The sequence below is a fragment of the Rhincodon typus genome, chromosome 17 (genome assembly GCF_021869965.1).
Source record: "Rhincodon typus isolate 14 chromosome 17, sRhiTyp1.1, whole genome shotgun sequence".
NCBI lineage: Eukaryota > Metazoa > Chordata > Chondrichthyes > Orectolobiformes > Rhincodontidae > Rhincodon > Rhincodon typus.
Window position 1 is genome coordinate 59,488,189 of NC_063348.1, and position 20,037 is coordinate 59,508,225.

Here is a 20,037-nt window from a genome sequence, read left to right on the forward strand (position 1 = left end):
GGACCTGGGTTTGATTCCACCCTTAGGCAATTGTCTGAAGTTTGCACATTCTCCCCGTGTCTGTGTGGGTTTCCTCCGGGTGCCCCAGTTTCATCCCATGGTCCAAAGATGTGCAGGCTAGGTGGATTGGCTGTGCTAAATTGCCCGTAGTGTCCAGGGATATGTAGATTAGGTGGGTTATTGGGGGATGGGTCTGAGGGTCAGTGTGGACTTGTTGGGCCAAAGGGTCTGTTTCCACACTGTAAGGATTCTATAATCTGAGTCCTTTTATTTCCAAGGGTTAATGTTTTATTATCACTCTTCCCTTTGGACTTCCAGGTGAAACAGATCACATGGCAATGGCAAACCAGCCAGTAAATTACAATAGCATTTCTCCCAACAATTTTGGTCCTGTTCTCTAGAAGCCTCTTGTCCAAACCCCTTTGCCTTTCTTTGTTTGATGTGATAGGTGTAAATGATGCTTTTCAGTTGCTCGTAACTCCTTTGTGTCTTGTTTTATTTGTGCAGTGCCTTGGGATGTTCTCCATACTAAGGGCGTAGATAAATGTTATTTTGTAATTATTTTAATCATTGAGCTAATGTGTATTTATAATTGGGTTTGTTGTAGAGATATTCAAGTATTCACTTCCTCCAGTTGTAGGGCCTTGTGTTTTCATGAGCCCTAATGGATAGTGCATTAAATTACCTCTTAGCAATGTCATAGCAGTTGCAGTTGTGATTCTTGCTCTATGCACACAGATGTGGATTGTGCCATGTTCTGGAAAGTGGAACTAGAATAGTTAGGTACTTGTTCTATGCTGTAGATCTGCGTGATTCCATAAATGTCACTACGCATTGCATGTGAGCCCTTAAAGTTTGATTCAAATCATAGAAATATACGTCAGCTTCTTTGTGTAGACGGATAGATTTCAGGAAATGTTGTATAATTAACCAAAATCTATACCTTCTCCTTCAGCTCCTCTATAAAGAATGGGCTAGTTATGGAATATTTTACAAATTCCAGCCACTTGATCTCATTAGGTAAGGAACACGTGGTTAATTCATTGACTAACTTGCAAAAATGATTTTCCTTTTATTGTGAAAACTTTTCCTTCTCCTGGCACAATCCTAATGTGAGAGTATAAATAATGCATTTATAATGATGCCATGCAGAAGTGAGAGCTTTCCAGTCAAGATGATTTATTTGTCTAAATTTTTGTCTTTCATAAGCATTCAAGTTGAAATGAGTTTGATTTTTGTTGTAAAACTTGACTGTTTTATTGCATTGTCAATTAGTACATTGGTTTTAAAAATTTTTGTAAAGTACGCTTGAGATCAATCCATTTTGGAAAATACATTTTTCTCTTCCTGCCTTTTTTGGAAGTGTTCGATTTCAATAGGATGCCACCTGTAAAGGAACACTCCAAGTGTAGGGAGATGAGCTTATAAAAAGTCATTAGAAAGTTTTATAATTCATTCATTCCTACATTACCTTTAGGAGCAGTAATGCTCAGCTGAGGATTCGGGTGTACGAATGCTAATCAAACAATCTACAATTGCCCCTTCATCACTCCCCCCACCCACCCCCCAATCCTGACTCTCTCATACCCTTGCTACCCCCAATCCCCTCATGCCTGTCAGTCAAAACTAATGGTTAAAGGAGACAGTAGGATAGGCTAACATTCCTGATTTTTGCCTCCATTTCCTTATTTCATAATTGTTACTGCTTCTCCACAAATAGTTTCTGTCAGCTGCCATTAAATTACTAATGCCTACATTAGCCTTCCACCCCTATTCTCATTGTCCCCTTCCCTCCCACCCCAAGGAGCTATGAAGAGGCAGTGAACTCCATAATTTGAGACTGTGTTCTGCCCTTGGCCTTCTGTTATCTGTTGTGAAAGTAAACTGCACTCCGTGTGGTTTCCTCAGTGCTGTATGGAGTGCTGGAATCAATTTAATGAGCCTGTATGCTGAAGGTTGAGTTCAGATTTAGCGTTTGAATGTCGAGTATGGGAAAGTGAAAATGACATGCAAGAAGTCACCAGGGTGATTCTTTCTGGACCACTAGAAAAACTTGTGTTTTTAAGCTATTGCAGCAGCTAAAATCTGTTTTAAATGTAAATGGTTAAAGCAAAATAACCCAGTTTCACAACTACTTGAAGATGAAGCTGTGCAAATTTCAACATCCGAATCATCTCGACAGGAACAAGATGAGGCCAATCAGCCCCTCAAACCTGTTTCACCACTCACTTGAATAGTGGAGGATCTGTATCTCCTTGGCCTACCTTGGTTCTGTGACCCTAAATTTGGTCAGACAATAATTAATTAATCTAGCCTCGCAGCTCGAGTCAGAAGATCTTGCTGACCTCAGACAACTTGGCTTTATCTTTTAAATGAGGTCACTGGAAGAAGTCAGAACAAGAGAACATTTCTGTCGTCATCCATTCCTTTGATCATCTTCAAAGCCCTTGATTAGATTCTCTGTAATCGCAACGTTCATTCCAAATTTATTCAACCTGCCCTTGTCATTTAACCCTAGCATCGCTCTGCACCTCCGTGTCCTAGGGTAATGATTTCTTGCTGAGATTTGGTGCCTGATCGTGGTTACAGTAACTTCCTAATATGCATTTTATTTTGTTAATTACTTGCTGTATCTATATGTTTAAGTTGTGATCTCCCAGAGCTTACTGTAAAACCTCATGCCATTAAAGGATTGATCAGCAATATCTGAATTGTGCCAAAGTTTAAACTTGTTCCCCTGGAGTGAATTTTCTTTGAAGGACTTTTGAAGCTCATCTTCGCTAGCCTGCATATTCCTATTAAATGTCTAAATTCTGAAGATAGCTATCTTCCATTACAAGAATACACTGGTTAGTCCTCTCTCGTTTTTGCTATTGAATGGGCAATCGTTCCAGTTGGGAGTCACAGATTGCCTTGCCTTTGGATGGCTGTCATTATTTCTCAATTGGTTCCGGTGAGAAGATGTCTCTTAGTGATAGATCCTTGGATAGAGTCTGTGTGTGGTCAGATGGTGTGAAGAAGCCTAATTGGTGAGTCACGGATGTTGAGGGCCTCAAACTTTTTCGCACTGAGCTTTCGAAAGGCTATAGCGAGGAAATTCCAATACAACGAACGGAGAAGAGAGCGTGTTGTTCAATAGGCATTTTAAAAAAGAAACACAGCTTGCATTTGAGGATGGAATCTTGATTCCGTTTACATTAATGATGTTCGTTTGGAAACAACTAAGATTTTCAAATGGGCGGATGATCTTTTTCAGGAAGTACTTTGGTGAGAAAATTGCCTTCTATTTTGCCTGGCTCGGAGTTTACACACAATTACTGATTCCAGCATCCACTGTTGGGGTCATCGTCTTCCTGTACGGCTGCGCAACTGTTGATGACAACATTCCCAGGTAAAGTTACAGCAAATTATTTGTTACTGTACATGACTGTTGGTTTATTATTTTTTAAACTGGATACTTCACTCCAAACTTCAATTTATTTTTGTTCGAAAGCACCCTGTTAAACTTCTTCCTGAAGAGCTGTCATAATAAAACAAGGAAACTATATCCTGATCCTTCCTTGTGACATCAAACACGCTGAGCCCATTCAATGTGTTAGCAAACCTCAAGATCTGACTCTTTTTGGGCATGTTTGTAATGTGTCACTTTGTAAATAAAAATTGATAAATGTAAAAGATTCATTTCCAGTTCTCTTCTGGCTCTCTGAAACAGTACTTCGTCCTTGCACAGAACACAGCTTGAGCTCTGTGACTGTGAAGGTAAAGTCACCATGGCCCCAGATGACCATAGGGCTGCTCTCCCTTTAGGAAAAGACAACTGGTGGTGGTTTAATCCAAATGGATCACCATGCCTCGGGTGAGGGGACAGGGTGAAAAGGACGGTCCTTCATGTTAACCTAAGCCAGTGAGGGAATTGAACCCATGCTGTTGGCATCACTGCATGGCAAACCAGCCACCTGAGCTGAATGGTGTAGTTCTATTTTTGTCCTGTTTCTTTAGATTTCATACAATACCACCTTTAAATCCTGGAATAGATTTTAAAATGAGGGCATTTCTGGGGGGATAAAAAGCAGGAGTTGGAAAGCAGTTCAGTCAGGTATAGTTTTTCTCAAGTCCATAGTAAGTTTGAAACAAGCTTTAAAAAGCAAATTCTTTTAAGTGCGTTCTTTTAAAAATGTGAATTTCTTTTGTGGAGTTGAGATGTGACAGTTAATTAACACGGCAAGTTGAGTCTTTGCCAGGCCTGGGTATTGAGAAGTTTCCTGTTGACTATCAGCTTCATGTTTGCAAAAATCTGAGGGTGTTTTAACCCAGTTTCTACACAGCACAGATCTACAGCAGAAAACAATCCTCTATGTGGCATAAGTAACCATAAATGACCAAGTTGTTTCAGACAAACCACAGGAACACTTTTAAAAGTCAGATTGATTAACTGTTTGAAAAGCAGTATAGGAACTTCAAACCCACAATGTGGTACCTGACCTGAGATCCTTGAAGGTGCATTTTTTTAAAAAATGTTTTATTCACTGGTATTGTTATCATGAACCCAGAACAAGGATTCACCAAAGACTTCGTAATTGATTTTTGAAAAAAAAATCAAAATATTTAATGTTTGACTTAAAGTTTCATTTTGAATAGTTTTTTCGTATCTAGAATGTAGACGCTTTTCATCTATAACTTGGGAATATTTGTCCAGTTTATTAATTAATTTCATTTTCTAGATGTGTTAAGATTTCTGCTTGTCTGATTCTTTATCCATTGTACATTCATTGTTTCAACATGTTACCATGTGTCAATATTCTCCTTCAGTGCTTGATCAATAACACCACATGATGTGATTACCTCCTCGCGCAATGATGTTTTTAGACGGTGTAACATTTTAATTCCATGTGGGTACAAGCAATAAAAGATCAATAATGTGAAAAATTTGAGAGCCACTGACATTGAAATGCCCCAAGCTGGTTCTCATTCGCTTGAAATAATTTGAAATTTTCTTTTAAGCTGCATTCTACTAATCCCTAATGATGTAGGGGAAGAAAGTCAATTGCATAGAGTTGTTCAGTGTTAGATCGTTTTAGTTAAATCTTTATTCTTCCCTACAAGGAATCTTCTAACTGGAAATACTAATGATGAGGTTACAACTGAATTGAATTAGCTTTATTGTCCCACATACTCCAATGAGTACGGTGAAAAAAGTTTACAGTAGCCACATTACAGCACCATCTTAGTTAAAAAGATACCTAGGTGCAGATACTTAAGATCAATTTCTTAGGAAACAAAAAAAAGGACAGTGAAGAAATAAATAGTCCAGCATTGTCGGTCCATAGGAATAAATCAGAAAAATAAAAAATTTTTTAAATTCAGGCTGGTACTGAAGTGGCTGCCCAGCAGGAATGTGATGGTAGTTCTTTGAAGTTAGTGGGCGTCGATACCAGCCGCACAGCTAGTGGAACTCAGCCCACAGTGAAGCCCCAGGCCAGTCACCATAGTCAGGTCACTTTAAAATGGGATATGGCATCCAATTATTGTACCCTGATATTAGGAGAAGTGATGGCCTAGTGATATTATCACTGGACTGTTAACCCAGAGACCCAGATAATATTCTGGGTACCTGGGTTCAAATCCCACCACAGCAAATGGTAGAATTTGAATTCAATAAATGCCTGGAATTAAGAGTCTAATTATCACTCTGAATTATTGTCAAGTGTCAGAAAACCCATCTGGGTCACTCTTACCCTTTTTAGGGAAGGAAACTATTTCCTGTTCATTTGTGGGATGTGGGCGTCGCTGGCTGGGTCAGCATTTCTTGCCCGTCCCTAGTTGCGCTTGAGAAGGTGGTGGTGAGCTGCCGCCTTGAACCACTGCAGTCCTCCTGCTGTGGGTGGACCCACAATGCCCTTGGGGAGGGAATTCCAGGATTTTGACCCAGCAACAGTGAAGGAACGGTGATTATATTTCCAAGTCAGGATGGTCAGTGGCTTGGAGGGGAACTTGTAGGAGGTGGTGTTCCCATGTATCTGCTGCCCTTGCCCTTCTAGATGGAAGTGGTTGTTGGTTTGGAAGGAGGATCCTCTTGTCCGAGGATCTTTGGTGAATTTCTGCAGTGCATCTTGTAGATGCTACGCACTGCTGCTACTGAGCGTCGGTGGTGGAGGGAGTGGATGCTTATTGATGTGGTACCAATCAAGCAGGCTGCTTTGTCCCAGATAGCTGCTTGTGTTGTTGGAACTGCACTCATCCAGGCAAATGGGGAGTATTCCACTACACTCCTGATTTCTACCTTTGTAGATGGTGGACAGGCTTTGAGGAGTCAGGAGGTATTCCTAGCTTCTGGCCTGCTCTTGTAGCCTCTGTTTATGTGGTGAGTCCAGTTGAGTTTCTGGTCAATGATAACACCCTTACCTGGTCTGGCCTACGTGTGACTCCAGACCCACAGCAATGTGGTTGTCTCTTAACTGCCCTCTGGGCAATTAGGGATGGGCAGTAAATGCTGCCTGGCCAGTGATGCCCTAATCCTGTGAATGCATAAAAAAAATTCAGGGACCAAATTGGTTCAAGTGAGCATCATGCAGGATCCTCTACTACAGCAACAAAAGAACAGTGAACTCTTCCCTGTAGAAGGGTCACTAAATTTGAAACGTTAACTGTTTCTCTCTCCACAGATGCTGCCAGACCTGCCAAGTTTCTCCAGCAGTTCTTGTTTCAGGTCTTCAGCAACTGCTGTTGTGTTTTTTTTTGGTTTAACTTAGCGTCCTCTCAGTGCAGGGTTGGTGTACTTCCCCCAGCCCTACAAACCTAGCGTGGACTGTTGTAGTTACTTTTCCTCTGTAGACTGTAACTGCTATACACAGGCACGCACACCCCACCCGCAACAATCTGTCACCTTTATTGTCCTGACTAATACTAGAGCCACCGGGACCAACGGGCTGCATCTGGGGAGTTCGCAGTTCATGTGACAGAAATTTCAACTGAATCCAGTTCTGAGAGCTGTTGGTGGTCACCCTGGTACCTTGTACCAGCCAATCACCCAATGTTGGGCTCTGGTTTATCAAATCCACCTCCCCTGGATTGTTACCGTGAGTAGATCCAGCAATCTTTACCTAGATCACATCCACTGGATCGTTTCATGATAATTGTGTGTCCATTTCATTTCTTGGTGAACCTCAACTTGTGTGTTATCCTTCTGTCTCCTGCAGCATGGAGATGTGTGATGAAAGTGCCAACATCACAATGTGCCCGCTGTGTGATAAAACATGCAATTACTGGAAGCTGAGCTCTACCTGTGCCACGGCCAGAGCAAGTCATCTGTTTGATAATCCCGCAACTGTTTTCTATTCAATTTTCATGGCATTATGGGGTAAGGAACTTTATCTAATCTTATCCAGTTTTACAATCGAAAGTAATACGGAATACCAGGAAATAACTTTTAGTGAATCAGAGATTCTCCAGTTGCACAGTTTATCATTGTAGCTGTTAAATTCAAGGCAAAAATTACAAAAGAAAGCCAGAAAAACACAAGTTTTTAAAGGGAGGCTTGTGTGAAAGTGTTAAGGGATTTTTTTTTTTAGTTGTTGTTGAAGTGTCATTCAGTCCTGAAAACAACTTGCTGGTAAACCCTATGTAGAATTAAAAACTGGGTGTGGATCATATATTTGGATCAGGAATTATATACAATGTAAAACAGGGGCAGTGAGTTGGAAATAAATCTGGATGAAGTTTGTATTTATCCAGAGTATAAAACTGTAAAAATATTTAGTCTGGAGAAAATCGTTATCCTTCTTTAGAAGTACATCAAATATAGAATTAGAACAGTTAAAGCCCAGAAATAGGCCATTCGGTCCATCCAATCTGTACCAGCTTGAGCTCTTTGTATTTGTTTTAATGTGATTCACATGTTCCTTGGTTCTGTTCTCCCTGTTTTAATTATCCAACTGCCCTCTGAAATGAGTGAATTATTTTCCTTGACCACTCGCTGTGGTACTGCATACCACATTCTCCTTGCTCACTGGCACTCTCTCAGTTGAAGAGGTTTTAGCTGATATTCCCCATTGAATGTATTTGTGACTTTCCTTTTCTATTGTTGGCGTCACTTGAATTAGTTTCTCTTCACCTAAAATGTTCCTATGTCTGTTCTAACAGAATCACTTGTAAATTTTGTTCAGTGACATGTTTCAAGGTGATTACTTGAATAGAAGCAACGTGCAAGGTTATGGGGAAAAGAGAGATACTTTAGAATACTCTGAGCCAGTGCAGATACGGTGGACTGAATGGCCTCCTGCTTTGCAATAATTCTGTGTTTTCAGATTTTTCCTTTTTTAAGACAACAATTATGTCATCCCTAGCTTTCTATCCCTTCAAAGAAAGGAGCCCAAGCATGGTCATCCTCACTCACACCCCCCCACCCCAATAAAAGGTATCAAGTTGTAGTTCTGGTATAATGCTTATAAACCTACCATTTGTTTCAGTTCTCCTCCCCCATGCCCCCATATAATGTTTGATTTTATAAATGATCTGTGATCCTTTTCACATCTAACTGCAATGTCTGGTGCCCATCTGCACATTCATTCTGCAGTTTGTGAAAATCTTTCTTGTGACTTACTGCAATCTTCCGCGTAGATGGCAGCCCCAAGGTTGGAATCTTTTCCCCCTCCAGAGATCTGGCAGGGGGGAGGGACAATTCTGGTTTGGCACCTGGGAGTTGGCTGCCTCCTTTCCCCACAGTCACAGGGATCCAGTTCTGGGCCAGAAGGCCCAAACTCCACTTTCAATTGCTAAATAAAATCTTCATGTGATCACTTAATCTCTTCACATCAAGACCATGATTAACTGTGTACCCAGCTGTCATGAGAACCGGCATCCTTACCCATTGGCAAAACGGAGTAGCCAGTTGGATTTTGTTGGGGGACAGCAGAGGCTGCTTTCTGTCCATTTGCCACTCCTCACTGCTTCCTGACTTCCAAACCAGACAGGCTGTCCTTTCTGCTACCTGCTCCCAATTCTGCATGGCTTTTTCTCTTTAGCTCATTATGTGCCATCTTACTAACAACCTTTTAGAAATTGGGATCTGCATCAAATACATTAGCTGGAATCACAAATATTGCTGTGTGGGAAGAAGCCATTCAGTCCATCATGCCTGCATTGATTCTATTACCTAGAGCCAATCTCTCCTTCACCCTGAGCTCCAATTCTATCAAAATAATCATCCCTTGTCTACTCCCTCTGTCAATTCTTCCTAGGACTACTCAAGAAAGACATTTTGCAAAATATATTGACCATTGATTTTTTTTTTAATTTTCCAACCAGAATTAAGATGACTATTCGGGAGACAATGGACCATTCTTGCTATCCCTCCTTAATATGTTGTTAGCTAACGATCTTAAATGTTGATTGTTGTTATAGCTTGTGATCTGTGCTAAGCAGGTGCTCAGCAATGTCCAAGTAGGTACTGAAATGTAACACTCTCACTCTAATCACACCAGATTCCTTATGATAACCTGCTTTCAAAAGATAAGTAAATAAATAGTTTACAATACATTGGTATGGGACATATCTACCCTCTAATACTGTTTTCTAATGAATTATTGACACAAAAATACGAAAATGGAGTGGAAAGTAGACATCCTGACCCTTCAAACCTGATCCATATTCAATAAGATTGTGGTTGATCTATTTGTTTCAGATTCCACGATCCCATCTTTTCCCAATCAGTCACAGCGCGGTCACCCAGAGGGAAAAAATATTCTCTTCATTGTCTTAAAAGGGTGACTTATAATTTTAAAATGACATTCCCTAGTTCTGGACTTGCCCACCAGGAGGTGGTAGTGAGCTGCCTTCTTGACCTGCAGCGGTCCATGTGCTGTAGGTAGACACAGTGCCCTTAGGGAGGGAATTCCAGGATTTCGACCCAGCAATACTGAAGGAACGGCGATATTTTTCCAATTCAGGATAGTTAGTGGCTTGGAGGGGAACTTGCAGGGGGTGGTGTTTCCATGTATCCGCTGCCCTGGTCCTTCTACTTGGAAGCCGGCGTGGGTTTGGAAGGTGCTGTCTGAGGATCTTTTGTGAATTTCTACAGTGCATGTTGTAGAATGGTACACACTGCATTCGAGTATCGAAGGTGGAGGGAGTGAATGTTTGTGGATGTGATGCTAGTCAAGTGGGTTGCTTTGTCCTGGAAGATGTTGAGCTTCTTATATTGTTGGGGCTGCACTCATTCAGGCTAGTGGGGAGTATTCCATCATAATCCTGGCTTGTGCCTTGTAGATGATGGACAGCCTTTGGGGAATCAGGAGATGAGTTACTCGCTGCAGGATTCCTAGCCTCTGACCTGATCTTGTAGCCACTGTTTATATGGTGAGCCCAGTTGAGTTTCAGCTATTGATATTGTCTCCAGACCAATACTTTGTCCCTTCTGTACATCTGTGACCATTCACTTTACCTTTTTGCTCCATGACACCTTTCCTCTCTCATTTCCTAGGCTCCTTAGTATTGTCCTAGTGTTCCTTTTTGTAACCCAACCAACAACATTTCAATATCCATCACTTTTCCGTTACTTCAGTTCCGAAGAAAAATCTCTCAGACTCAAAACATTCATCATTTCTCTCTGCACAGACCCTGCCAGACCAGCTGAGATCCTCTAGCACTTTCTTATTTTTGTTTCAAATCTCCAGCATTTTTGTTACAGGATGCAGAACTTCTGTCGATCTTAGCAGCTCGACTTGGTCCACGTCTGTCTTTGCCTCTGTTGTTTTACCTTTTTGTACATTTTGTTTCTGCAGGTCCTTGTATTCATCCTGATAAACGTCTCCTTTCTCCCTGCAGGGTTTACATAAGAATACAAGGACCAGGAGCAGGAGCAGGAGTAGGCTGTCTGGCCTGTTAAGCCTGCCCAGCCATTCAATAAGATCATGGCTGATCTTTTTGTGGACTCAGCTCCACTTACCCACTCTCTCACCATAACCATTAATTCCTTTGCTGTTCAAAAACTTATCCATCTTAGCTTTTTGAAAACATTCAATGAGGAAGCCTCGACTACTTCACTGGGCAGGGAATTCCAGAGATTCACAACCTTTGAGTGTAGAAGGTTCTTTACCTCATTTTTAATTTGCTTACTGATCCATTTTGAGTCCTATTTGATTTTTGAGAAAGGACTTTTAAGCTCAAATAGGAAAACTTGTCTGTTGGATGATTTTTTTTCTTAAACATGAGTATTTGGGCAGCATGTGGTTAGCACTGCTGCCTCTTAGCGCTAGGGACCTGGGTTCAATTTCACCCTCGGGCAACTGTTTATCTGTGTGGAGTTTGCACATTCTCCCTGTGTCTGCGTGGGTTTCCTCCGGGTGCTCCGGTTTCCTCCCCCAGCCCAAAGTTGTGCAGGTTAGGTCAACCAGCCATGCTAAATTACAAGGGATGTGTAGGTGAGGTGTATTAGCTGTGGGAAATGCAGGGAAGCTCTTTGGAGGGTAGGTGATGGCCTAGTGGTATTATCGCTGAACTGTTAACCCAGAGACCCAGATAATTTTTTGGGGATCTGAGTTTGAATCCTGTCATGGCAGGTGGTGGAGTTTGAAGTCAATAAATATCTGGAATTAAGAGTCAAATGATGACCATGAATCCATTGTTTGTTGGAATAACCCATCTAGTTCCCTAATGTCCTTTAGGGAAGGAACCTGCCATCTTTACCTGATCTGGCCTGCATGTGACTCCAGACCCACAGCAATGTGGTTGACTCTTAACCACCCTCTGAGCAATCAAGGATGTGCAATAAAGGCTCCTTAGCCAGCGACGCCCTCATTCCATGAACGAATAAAGAAAAAAAGGTGTGGACTCATTGGGCTGAATGGCCTGTTTCCACACTATAGGGATTCTATCTTTAGGAAAAAGTTTAAGCTAGCATTTTCTTGGCTTTTTGGTAATCAAAAAGTTACTTGTTTCACGTTTGTTTTCATGTATGTTTGTAAATTCTAATCCACTCTGTTCATTTGTTGTGTCCACAGTTGTAATGGGCAAGAGCTTGCTAGAAAAGTAATAATGTATTGACAACACTCACTATTAATGTAGAAACCTGCAAACAAACTGACAAAAGGGAAAGATACATTGTAAGTTAAGAATCTTCTGTAGGGCTCGCATTTGTTTTCAAGGAGCGGGCATCTTAGGCTGGGCCAGCATTTGCTTCCCATCCTAAATTGCTTGAAGTTGAAGATGAGCTGTTTCCCCAACACTGCAATGACTGGGGTGCAGGGAAACGCAATGCTGTTAGAGAAGGCGTATAGTCCTTTTGCTGTTACTGGGTAAGTGATCTATCTCCAAGTCAGGACGGTGAGTGACTTGGAAGGGAACTTGCAGATGGCGGTGTTCCCAAGTATCTGCTCCCCTTGTCCTGCCAGCTGAAAGTGGCTGTTGGTTTGAAAGGTGTTGGGCTAAGAAGTCTTGGTAAACTTCTGTAGTGCATCTTGTAGACGGTACACACTGCTGCTACTGAGTGTCGGTGGTGGAGGGAGTGGATGCTTGTGGATGTGGTGCCAATCAAGCGGGGGCTGCTTCGTCCTGGATGGTGTTGAGCTTCTTGAGTGTTGTTGGGGCTGCACCCATCCAGGTAAGTGGGGAGTATTCCATCACACTCCTGACTTGTGCCTTGTAGATGGTGGACAGGCTTTAGGGAGTCAGAGGGTGAGTTACTCCCTGCAGGAAAATGTGCTCCAATGATGTCCATTATTGTTTAAGCTGAATTGCAATGCAGTGTAATTCTTCAACAGTGAACTATTGTCTCCCATGGAAATCAAAGTTACAAAATTAGTTTTATTTTGTTGTGGTGCTGAAGCAATTTTGTGCACAGGAGGATATGTGACCAACGTTTTCTCTTCATTGACTAGCCATTGCCTCTATCCAACACCCACTGTTCGTGCTCAGAACAGTATTTGAATTCAATAGCAACAATACATCTGTTGGTACGTAGAATTATTTCAGCATCATGGTAAAGAAAATAAAATAAAACATTGTGCGTGGCCTGTGGAAGCAATGAAACTTATCAGGGACTCGAACCACCTATTGACTCTCCTGGGAGAAATTAATTTCATGTAAATATTCCCTGATTCCCAAAGGTAATCAAAAACATTTCCAGGATATTTCGCCATCCCCCACATCACCAGTATCCCATCTTGGCTGGCTGACTGCCCATCCTCTCTTATTTCCATAGCTGACCCCTACACCCAAGCAAAAGACATGGCCTGAACTGTTCACACACAGTTGTATCTGGTCTATGATCTGCCTGTTGAGGAGAGTATATTGCATGGTGATATTTTAACTGATGTGTGCTTTGCCCTAGGAGTAGTGATCGAATCTTCCTTTCCAGATGTGTTGGTGTAAGCACTAAGACCACGTTCCACAGAGTTTCATAAAAAGTGTTATTTTCTATGTTGGACCTTAATGGAAAAGGATGAAATAAAAGTTGTGTTACTGTGTTTGTGGGCAATCTTGATCAGATCTCCAACATCCTCAGACAAAGGAGCCTGAGGCCATGCAATGTTGAGCATGTTTGAAATGAAATCCCTCTTGTTTTTGTTGTGTATAACTATGTAGCCAAAAGAATTGGATCATTTTGTTTAGAAAGTGAATCTCCAGAAAATAAATATAATTTTGTATCCTGTCTTTCACTTCTCTTGGGCCGACACCATGTCTTTACAGTCACAAAGTATTCCTCTTGGCAGTGTTGATACTTCTGTAATGACAGAAGGAAACAAAAGCTAATTACTTTTTTAAAGGATTAAAAAAAGGGCATGTTGATGTCCTGTAGTTGAGCTGCAATCTAATGTTTTTACAACATGCTTAGAATCATAAAATCATACCAAACAGAAGAGCCCTTCAGCCTATCGAATCTGCACAACAAAAACTCTTAAATCTACATTGGTGTCAATTTCCTGCGCATAACCCATAGTCTTGAATGTTATGACACCAAGTGCTTTTAAAAGGTGAGGTTTCCCTGCTTGATCAGCCTTTTAGGCAGTGCATTCCAAATTCCTACCACCTCCTGGATGAAAATATTTAACTTCAAATCCCCCCTCCAACCCTCCTGCCTGTCACCTTAAATTTATGTCCCCTTGTTTTTGAGCTTTCAACTAAGGGGGAAACAGCTGCTTTCTATCCACCCTTCCCATGCCTCTCATAATCTTGTACACCTTTCTTGAGTCCCCCATCAACCTCCTCTGCTCCAAAGAAAACAACCCAAGCTTATGCAACCTCTCTCCATGGCAGAAATGCTCTATCATAGGCAACGTCCTGATGAATCTCCTCTGCACCCCCTCCAGTGTAAACATTTAGTGCAAAAACTAAAGATGTGCATTTGAGATTTAAATGGCTTTTGGTTTCATCATCAATGATATTAATATTTGATGGCATGCTCAGCTTGCTGGTGATGTTTCCCACTTTAACCACCCTTTTAACTCCACTGAACTCCTCCTTTCAGAGGATGCCAAAACATCTGGGCTGTAGTTACGTGGAGGCCAGACCATCTAATGACAGCAAGTTTCTTTGCCAAAAGGATGTTTGTGCACCATGTGGACTTTTTGCAACAATCGATACTCGCTTCATGAGATAAAATCAAACTGCTGGAGAAACTCAGGTCTGGCAGCATCTGTGGAGAGAGAATGAGTTAACATTTAGAGTCTGCTATGAAGAAGTCATATTGAAATGAAACTTTAACTCTGTTTCTCACTCCACTGATACTGTCAGACCTGCTGAATTTCTCCAGTGTTTTCACATTTTATTACAGTTCCCCAGCATCTACATTATTTTAAACAATCATAGTTTCATGAAGCTAGAGCTTGAGTCCAGTTGAAATTCCAGCGTGGATGAAAACCCTCTAATCTAAGCAAGTGTTAGGTGGTGCATATGCTGTTGTTTGTGTGGTTATCTAGGTGAACAAATGAAGCTAATTATTTTAAGTTAGTAACTAAAATGTTAGTCAGACACTAGTTATGCATGTGCTGTTAAATGTTTTTCACTCTGTGCATAGAATCATAGATGTGCAGCATGGAAACAGACCCTTCAGTCCAACATGTCCTAGATGTTCTAAATTAATCTAGTCCCATTTACCAGTATTTGGCCCATATCCCCCTCAATCCTTCCTATTCATATACCCATCCAGATGCCTTTTAAAAGTTGTAACTGTACCAGCCTCTGCCGCTGCCTCTGGCAGCTCATTCCATACACACACGACCCCCTAAAAACATTGTGTCTTAGGTCGCTTTTAAATCTCCCTCCCCACCCCAACTTAAACCTAAGCCCTCCAGTTTTGGACTCTTTCCACCCCAGCCAAGTCACATCCTGGGGAGAAGTCCTTGTCTATTTACCCTATCCATGCCACTCCTGATTTTATAAAGCTCTGTAAGGTCACCCCTCAGCCTCGGACGCTCCAGGGAAAATAGCCCTAGCCTATCTAACCTCTCCCTGTATCTCAAACCCTCCAACCCTGGCAACATCCTTGCAAATCTTTTCTGAACTATGTATACTTTAATGTTGATAAAATGGTAAGGTGAGAAAGGGAATGAGTTTTTCGTTGTGTTGACAGCTTTGTTTACTGGTAACATCAGTAAATGTGTGTTTATTCATTAGCTGGAGAAATTACAATAGAATGGTTTTATCACTGTATCCACTCATGGTTCAACCCCAGTGTTTGTATTGTACAATGCTGTTCTAGTATCAGCATTTGGTAGTCTCGGGTATTGCTCCATTGTCAAGAAATTATGTTACTGATGCCCAATCCTTAAAGCTAATGTAACTCTTAGAGGAATAAAGCACTTGAGGTTGTGCAGTTTATTTAAAAAAGAATTGATTTAGACCAACTGTCATGTTGGCTGCTTTTCAACTGGTTGAAGGTATTTACGTTAAAAATGTTTGCCCCACATGTAGGTTGTACAGTGAATGCACTTTTAAAACCCTTCGAGCCTGCTCTGCCATTCAATAGGATCGTGGCTAACTTGACATTCCTCACATCCACTTCCCTGCCCTTTTCCCTTAATCCTTGGTTCCCCAATTGAGCAAGAACCTTTCTTAGTCTTAAATATACACAAGAACTCTGCCCCCACAGCTCTGAGACAAGGAGTTCTAAAGACAGTCAACCCTCAGAGCTTCCTCCTCATGTCAGTCTTAAATTGGTCTCCTTTTTATTCTGAGACAATGCTCTCTGGTCCTAGACTCTCCCATGAGGGGAAACATCATCTTAGCATTTACCTTGTCAAACTGTTTAAGAATCTGATGTGTTTCAATGAGATCACCTCCTTCTGAACTCCAGTGAGTGGAGTCCCAACCTGTTTAACACTTGCTAAAGACCCGTATCTCCAAGGTTGCATTGGTCACTGAGTTCTAATAGAACGATCAGTGCCAGATTGCTGCACTCTCCCTATTGGCTTGTAAATGGTTTACAGTTCAGGACTTAGCTATGTTTCTGGTGAAGAATGCTCCTGAATCTGCATCCACTACCTTGGAAAGACAGTGCAATCTAGATCACTTGCATTTTGATTTTTGTTTTTAAAAATCCTCCATGTCATCTGACTTGATATGTAAAAATGAAAAATAATTTCCAGACCATTGAACTGAATTGACTTCCTTTCTCTTTAGTCAGGGCACATTCCATTGACCTTGCAACCATAAGGTTATACCAATCACTTTCCACATTGAACATACACAAGGGAATGAAAACATCTGAGTTTTTGAGATATATATGAAATCTAAATGTGTATTATTGAGTCTTTTAGGACAGATGAAATTCTGGTAAACATGAACCCAAATGATCATGAATGAGCCAGTGTCATTTCTGTTTAAAATAAATTAACAGAAGGGGGAAAATTCTAGAGCTGCTGTATAATTGACCAGATGCTATGGAAGAAAAATATTTTGTGCAGACATTCTTGTTGTGCTAGTTTTGCTTGTCCAGGCTAGCCTCGTCCTTACTCTATGGATTTCTCTTCCTGCTCCCCTGTGCACTTGCCCAGCTATTTGGCATATGTAGAAGAACATCTGTGTCCAAACATTTGTCGAATGATGTATCGTGCTCCTTCTCTCAGTGGAGTGCACCTGATACCTGGTTGCAATATAGTTTGTTGTGGGATTCCCATTTTGCTTAAAGTAACTGTCACTTTAGTGTATCTAAAGGAACATCATTCATTGGGGGAAGCCATTGTGTTTATACATATTCCATATTACTTATGATTGCCAGTGTTATTATATAAAATAGCTGCTTTTACACAGAGCAGCTATATAACTCCTGACAGGAATCATCAACTTCAATGAGAAGGATGTCTCTTAAAACAATTAGTTGGTGCGATAGTGAAATTAAATAAAACACTTGTCAGAAATGATCTCCTTTACTCTTCACATCCTTATGTTCCACAGCTCATGTTTCCTGTTCCACTCCTTTCCTCTCTCAGAACTGTTTCCCGTGTAGGTCGGTGCACAAGTGAGTTTAAATCTCTCTGGCAGATCAGATGCTGAGGAGTGGTTCTCTGTCTCCACTGGAGGATGTGAAATATAATTAATTTTCTTCAGTAACAAGTTATCTGACCTCACTCTCTGGCTGTGGATTTATCTAAACTTATCTTGGAACTACAGATTGAGTCTTTGCATTCTGGAGATTCCAAAGTGACATTTGCTTATTTGCCAAATATAATTTTTGTATTCCCCACTTTGTTTTTACAAAGCTGCCTCTGACCTTTTAAACCAACTGTACTGCCATCAATATCAACAAGGCTCCAAGACCCACTGCTAAGGTCCTCCTGGTGCTCAGTGCAGCCAGCATTCTGGCTGGTAATCATCTCACCATTGGTCCCAACTTTTAAACCTTGGACATTAGCAATCTTGGCATGTGTATAACCTCTTGCAATATCAGGACAGTTTTCTCTCCAGGAGGTAGAAATCTGCCTGAAAGGGTGTTTGAGTCAGAAATTCTGGTACCATTTAAGCAGTGTTTAGATATTCACTTGTTTTTCCATAGCCTCCAGGACTGTGGGCCAAGTGCTGGAACATAGGATTAGTGAAGTCGGATCTTTGTTGATCTGTGTGGACCGAATGGCCTTGTTTTGTTCTGTAGGTGTCTGAAGAACGTGGCTACAAATGGTCAGGTCAGCCCTGATCTCAGACTTGATGGGCTGAATGGCCTTCTGCTCCTACGTTTTGAGGCCTTTTATGCTGGATCTTGTTTTCTCCTTCCACCCTGTGCAGTGGAGTTGATACAGCAGCAAGAGAACTCTTGCCCCTCGCCCCCTCCAATTCGAGAGATCACTTTCAAGGAACACTTATCCAAATCTGTCTTATTTCATGGAGCATGTTCATGGTCTTTTTCTTTCACCTTTTTGGGGAAGTTGGGTTGTGGTGGTGAGCCTTTACTGTGAAATACTGTTTGATATAATAGAGTAATTTGGTAGTTGAAAGTCCGCCATGTTGACCTGACAGGTGTACCAGAAACAAGCAGGAATGGCCAGCTGCCTTTCTGAAATTCATTTAGTTGGCTGCTACGTTTGTGGACTAATCCAGTAGCTTCATTGATACAAACTTTTTTGGATTCCTTTTGGTTTTAAACTGGTATTTCAAATTTTGTAAATTACAAAGATGGGATTGAATCATATTTTCTGGATCAAAAATTTATCCCTCTGGATTACTTGTCCATAATATAACCAATATCACCCTGATCTCTGAAATAAGAAAAATATGTTAATAGAAGTATTTCCATCATTACAACTGTAGTCTGTAGCACTAGACCAAAATAGGTGGTGGAGTGGAGAGTGAAAATGATTATCTCTACAATGGGATTATAACTGGATGGGCCAATGGATTGAAGCGTGACGGATGGAGTTTAATTTAAATAAATGTGAGGTATTGCTTTTTGGCAAGGCAAACCAGGGCAGGACTTGTACAGTTGATGGTGGAGCCCTGGGGAGAGTTGCCAAACAGAGACCTTGGGTTGCAAGTTCATAGTTCCTTAAGTGGAGTCGCAGGTAGAGAGGGTAGTAGAGGTGGTGTTTGGCACACTTGCCTTCATTGGTCAATGCATTTGAGTATAGGAGTTGAGGTGTTATGTTGTGGCTGTAAGAGACATTGGTAAGGCCACTTTTTAGAACACTGTGTATAATTCTGGTTGCCCTCCCTATAGAAAGGGTGTTGTTAAGCTTGAAAGGTGCAGAAAAGATTAACAAGGATGTTGTCAGGATTGGAGGTTTTGAGATTTGGGAGAGGCTGAATAGACTGTGGGACTATTTTCCCCAGAGCGTCAGAGGCTGAGGGGTAACCTTTTATAGAAGTTTATAAAATCGTGAGGGGCGTGGATAGGGTAAATAGACAAGGTCTTTTTCCCTGGGGTGGGGGAGTCCAAAACTAGAGGGCATAGATTTAAGGTGAAAAGGGAAAGATTTTCAAAAGGACCTGAGGGGCAACTTGTTCACGCAGAGGGTGATGCGTGTTTGGAACAAGTTGCTAGAGGAAATGGTGGAGGCTGGTATAGTTACAACATTTTAAAAGATATCTGTCTGGATATATGAATAGGAAGGGTTTAGAGGGCTATGGGCCAAATGCTGGCAAATGGGACTAGGTCAGATTGGGATGTCTGGTCACGTGGACAAGTTGAACTGAAGGGTCTGTCTCCATGCTGTATGACTCAATGCAGCTAGCCTCCTAGTTAACTGAGTCACGGAATCAGATATACAGCATGGAAACAGACCCTTCACTCTAACCCATCTGTGCCGATGAAACATCTTAATCTGACCTAGTCCCTTTGCCAGCATTTGACCCATATCCCTCTAAACCCTTCCTATACATATACCCGTCCAGATGCCTTTTAAAATGTTATAATTGTACCAGCCTCCATCATTACCTCTGGCAGCTTGTTCTAAACATGCACCACCCTCTGTGTGAAAAAGTTACCCCTCAGGTCCTTTTTAAATCTTTCCCTCTCTCCTTAAATCTGTACCCTCTAGTTTTAGACTCCCCTATCCATGGCCTTCATGATTTTACAAATCTCTGTAAGGTTACCCTTCAGCCTCCAACGCACCA

The 20,037-nt window shown here is 41.4% G+C and overlaps 1 protein-coding gene across 7 annotated transcripts in view; it reads left to right on the forward strand.

The window, feature by feature from the left end:
* Positions 1-20,037, forward strand: part of ano1a (anoctamin 1, calcium activated chloride channel a) — a 159,881-nt gene that overhangs the window by 119,190 nt on the left and 20,654 nt on the right. For all 7 annotated transcript variants that reach the window (XM_048607149.1, XM_048607145.1, XM_048607143.1 and 4 more), the window contains 3 exons: positions 956-1,020; positions 3,257-3,391; positions 7,197-7,357. In XM_048607149.1, coding sequence (XP_048463106.1) covers positions 956-1,020; positions 3,257-3,391; positions 7,197-7,357 — 361 coding nt within the window. The remainder of the gene's footprint in view (positions 1-955; positions 1,021-3,256; positions 3,392-7,196; positions 7,358-20,037) is intronic.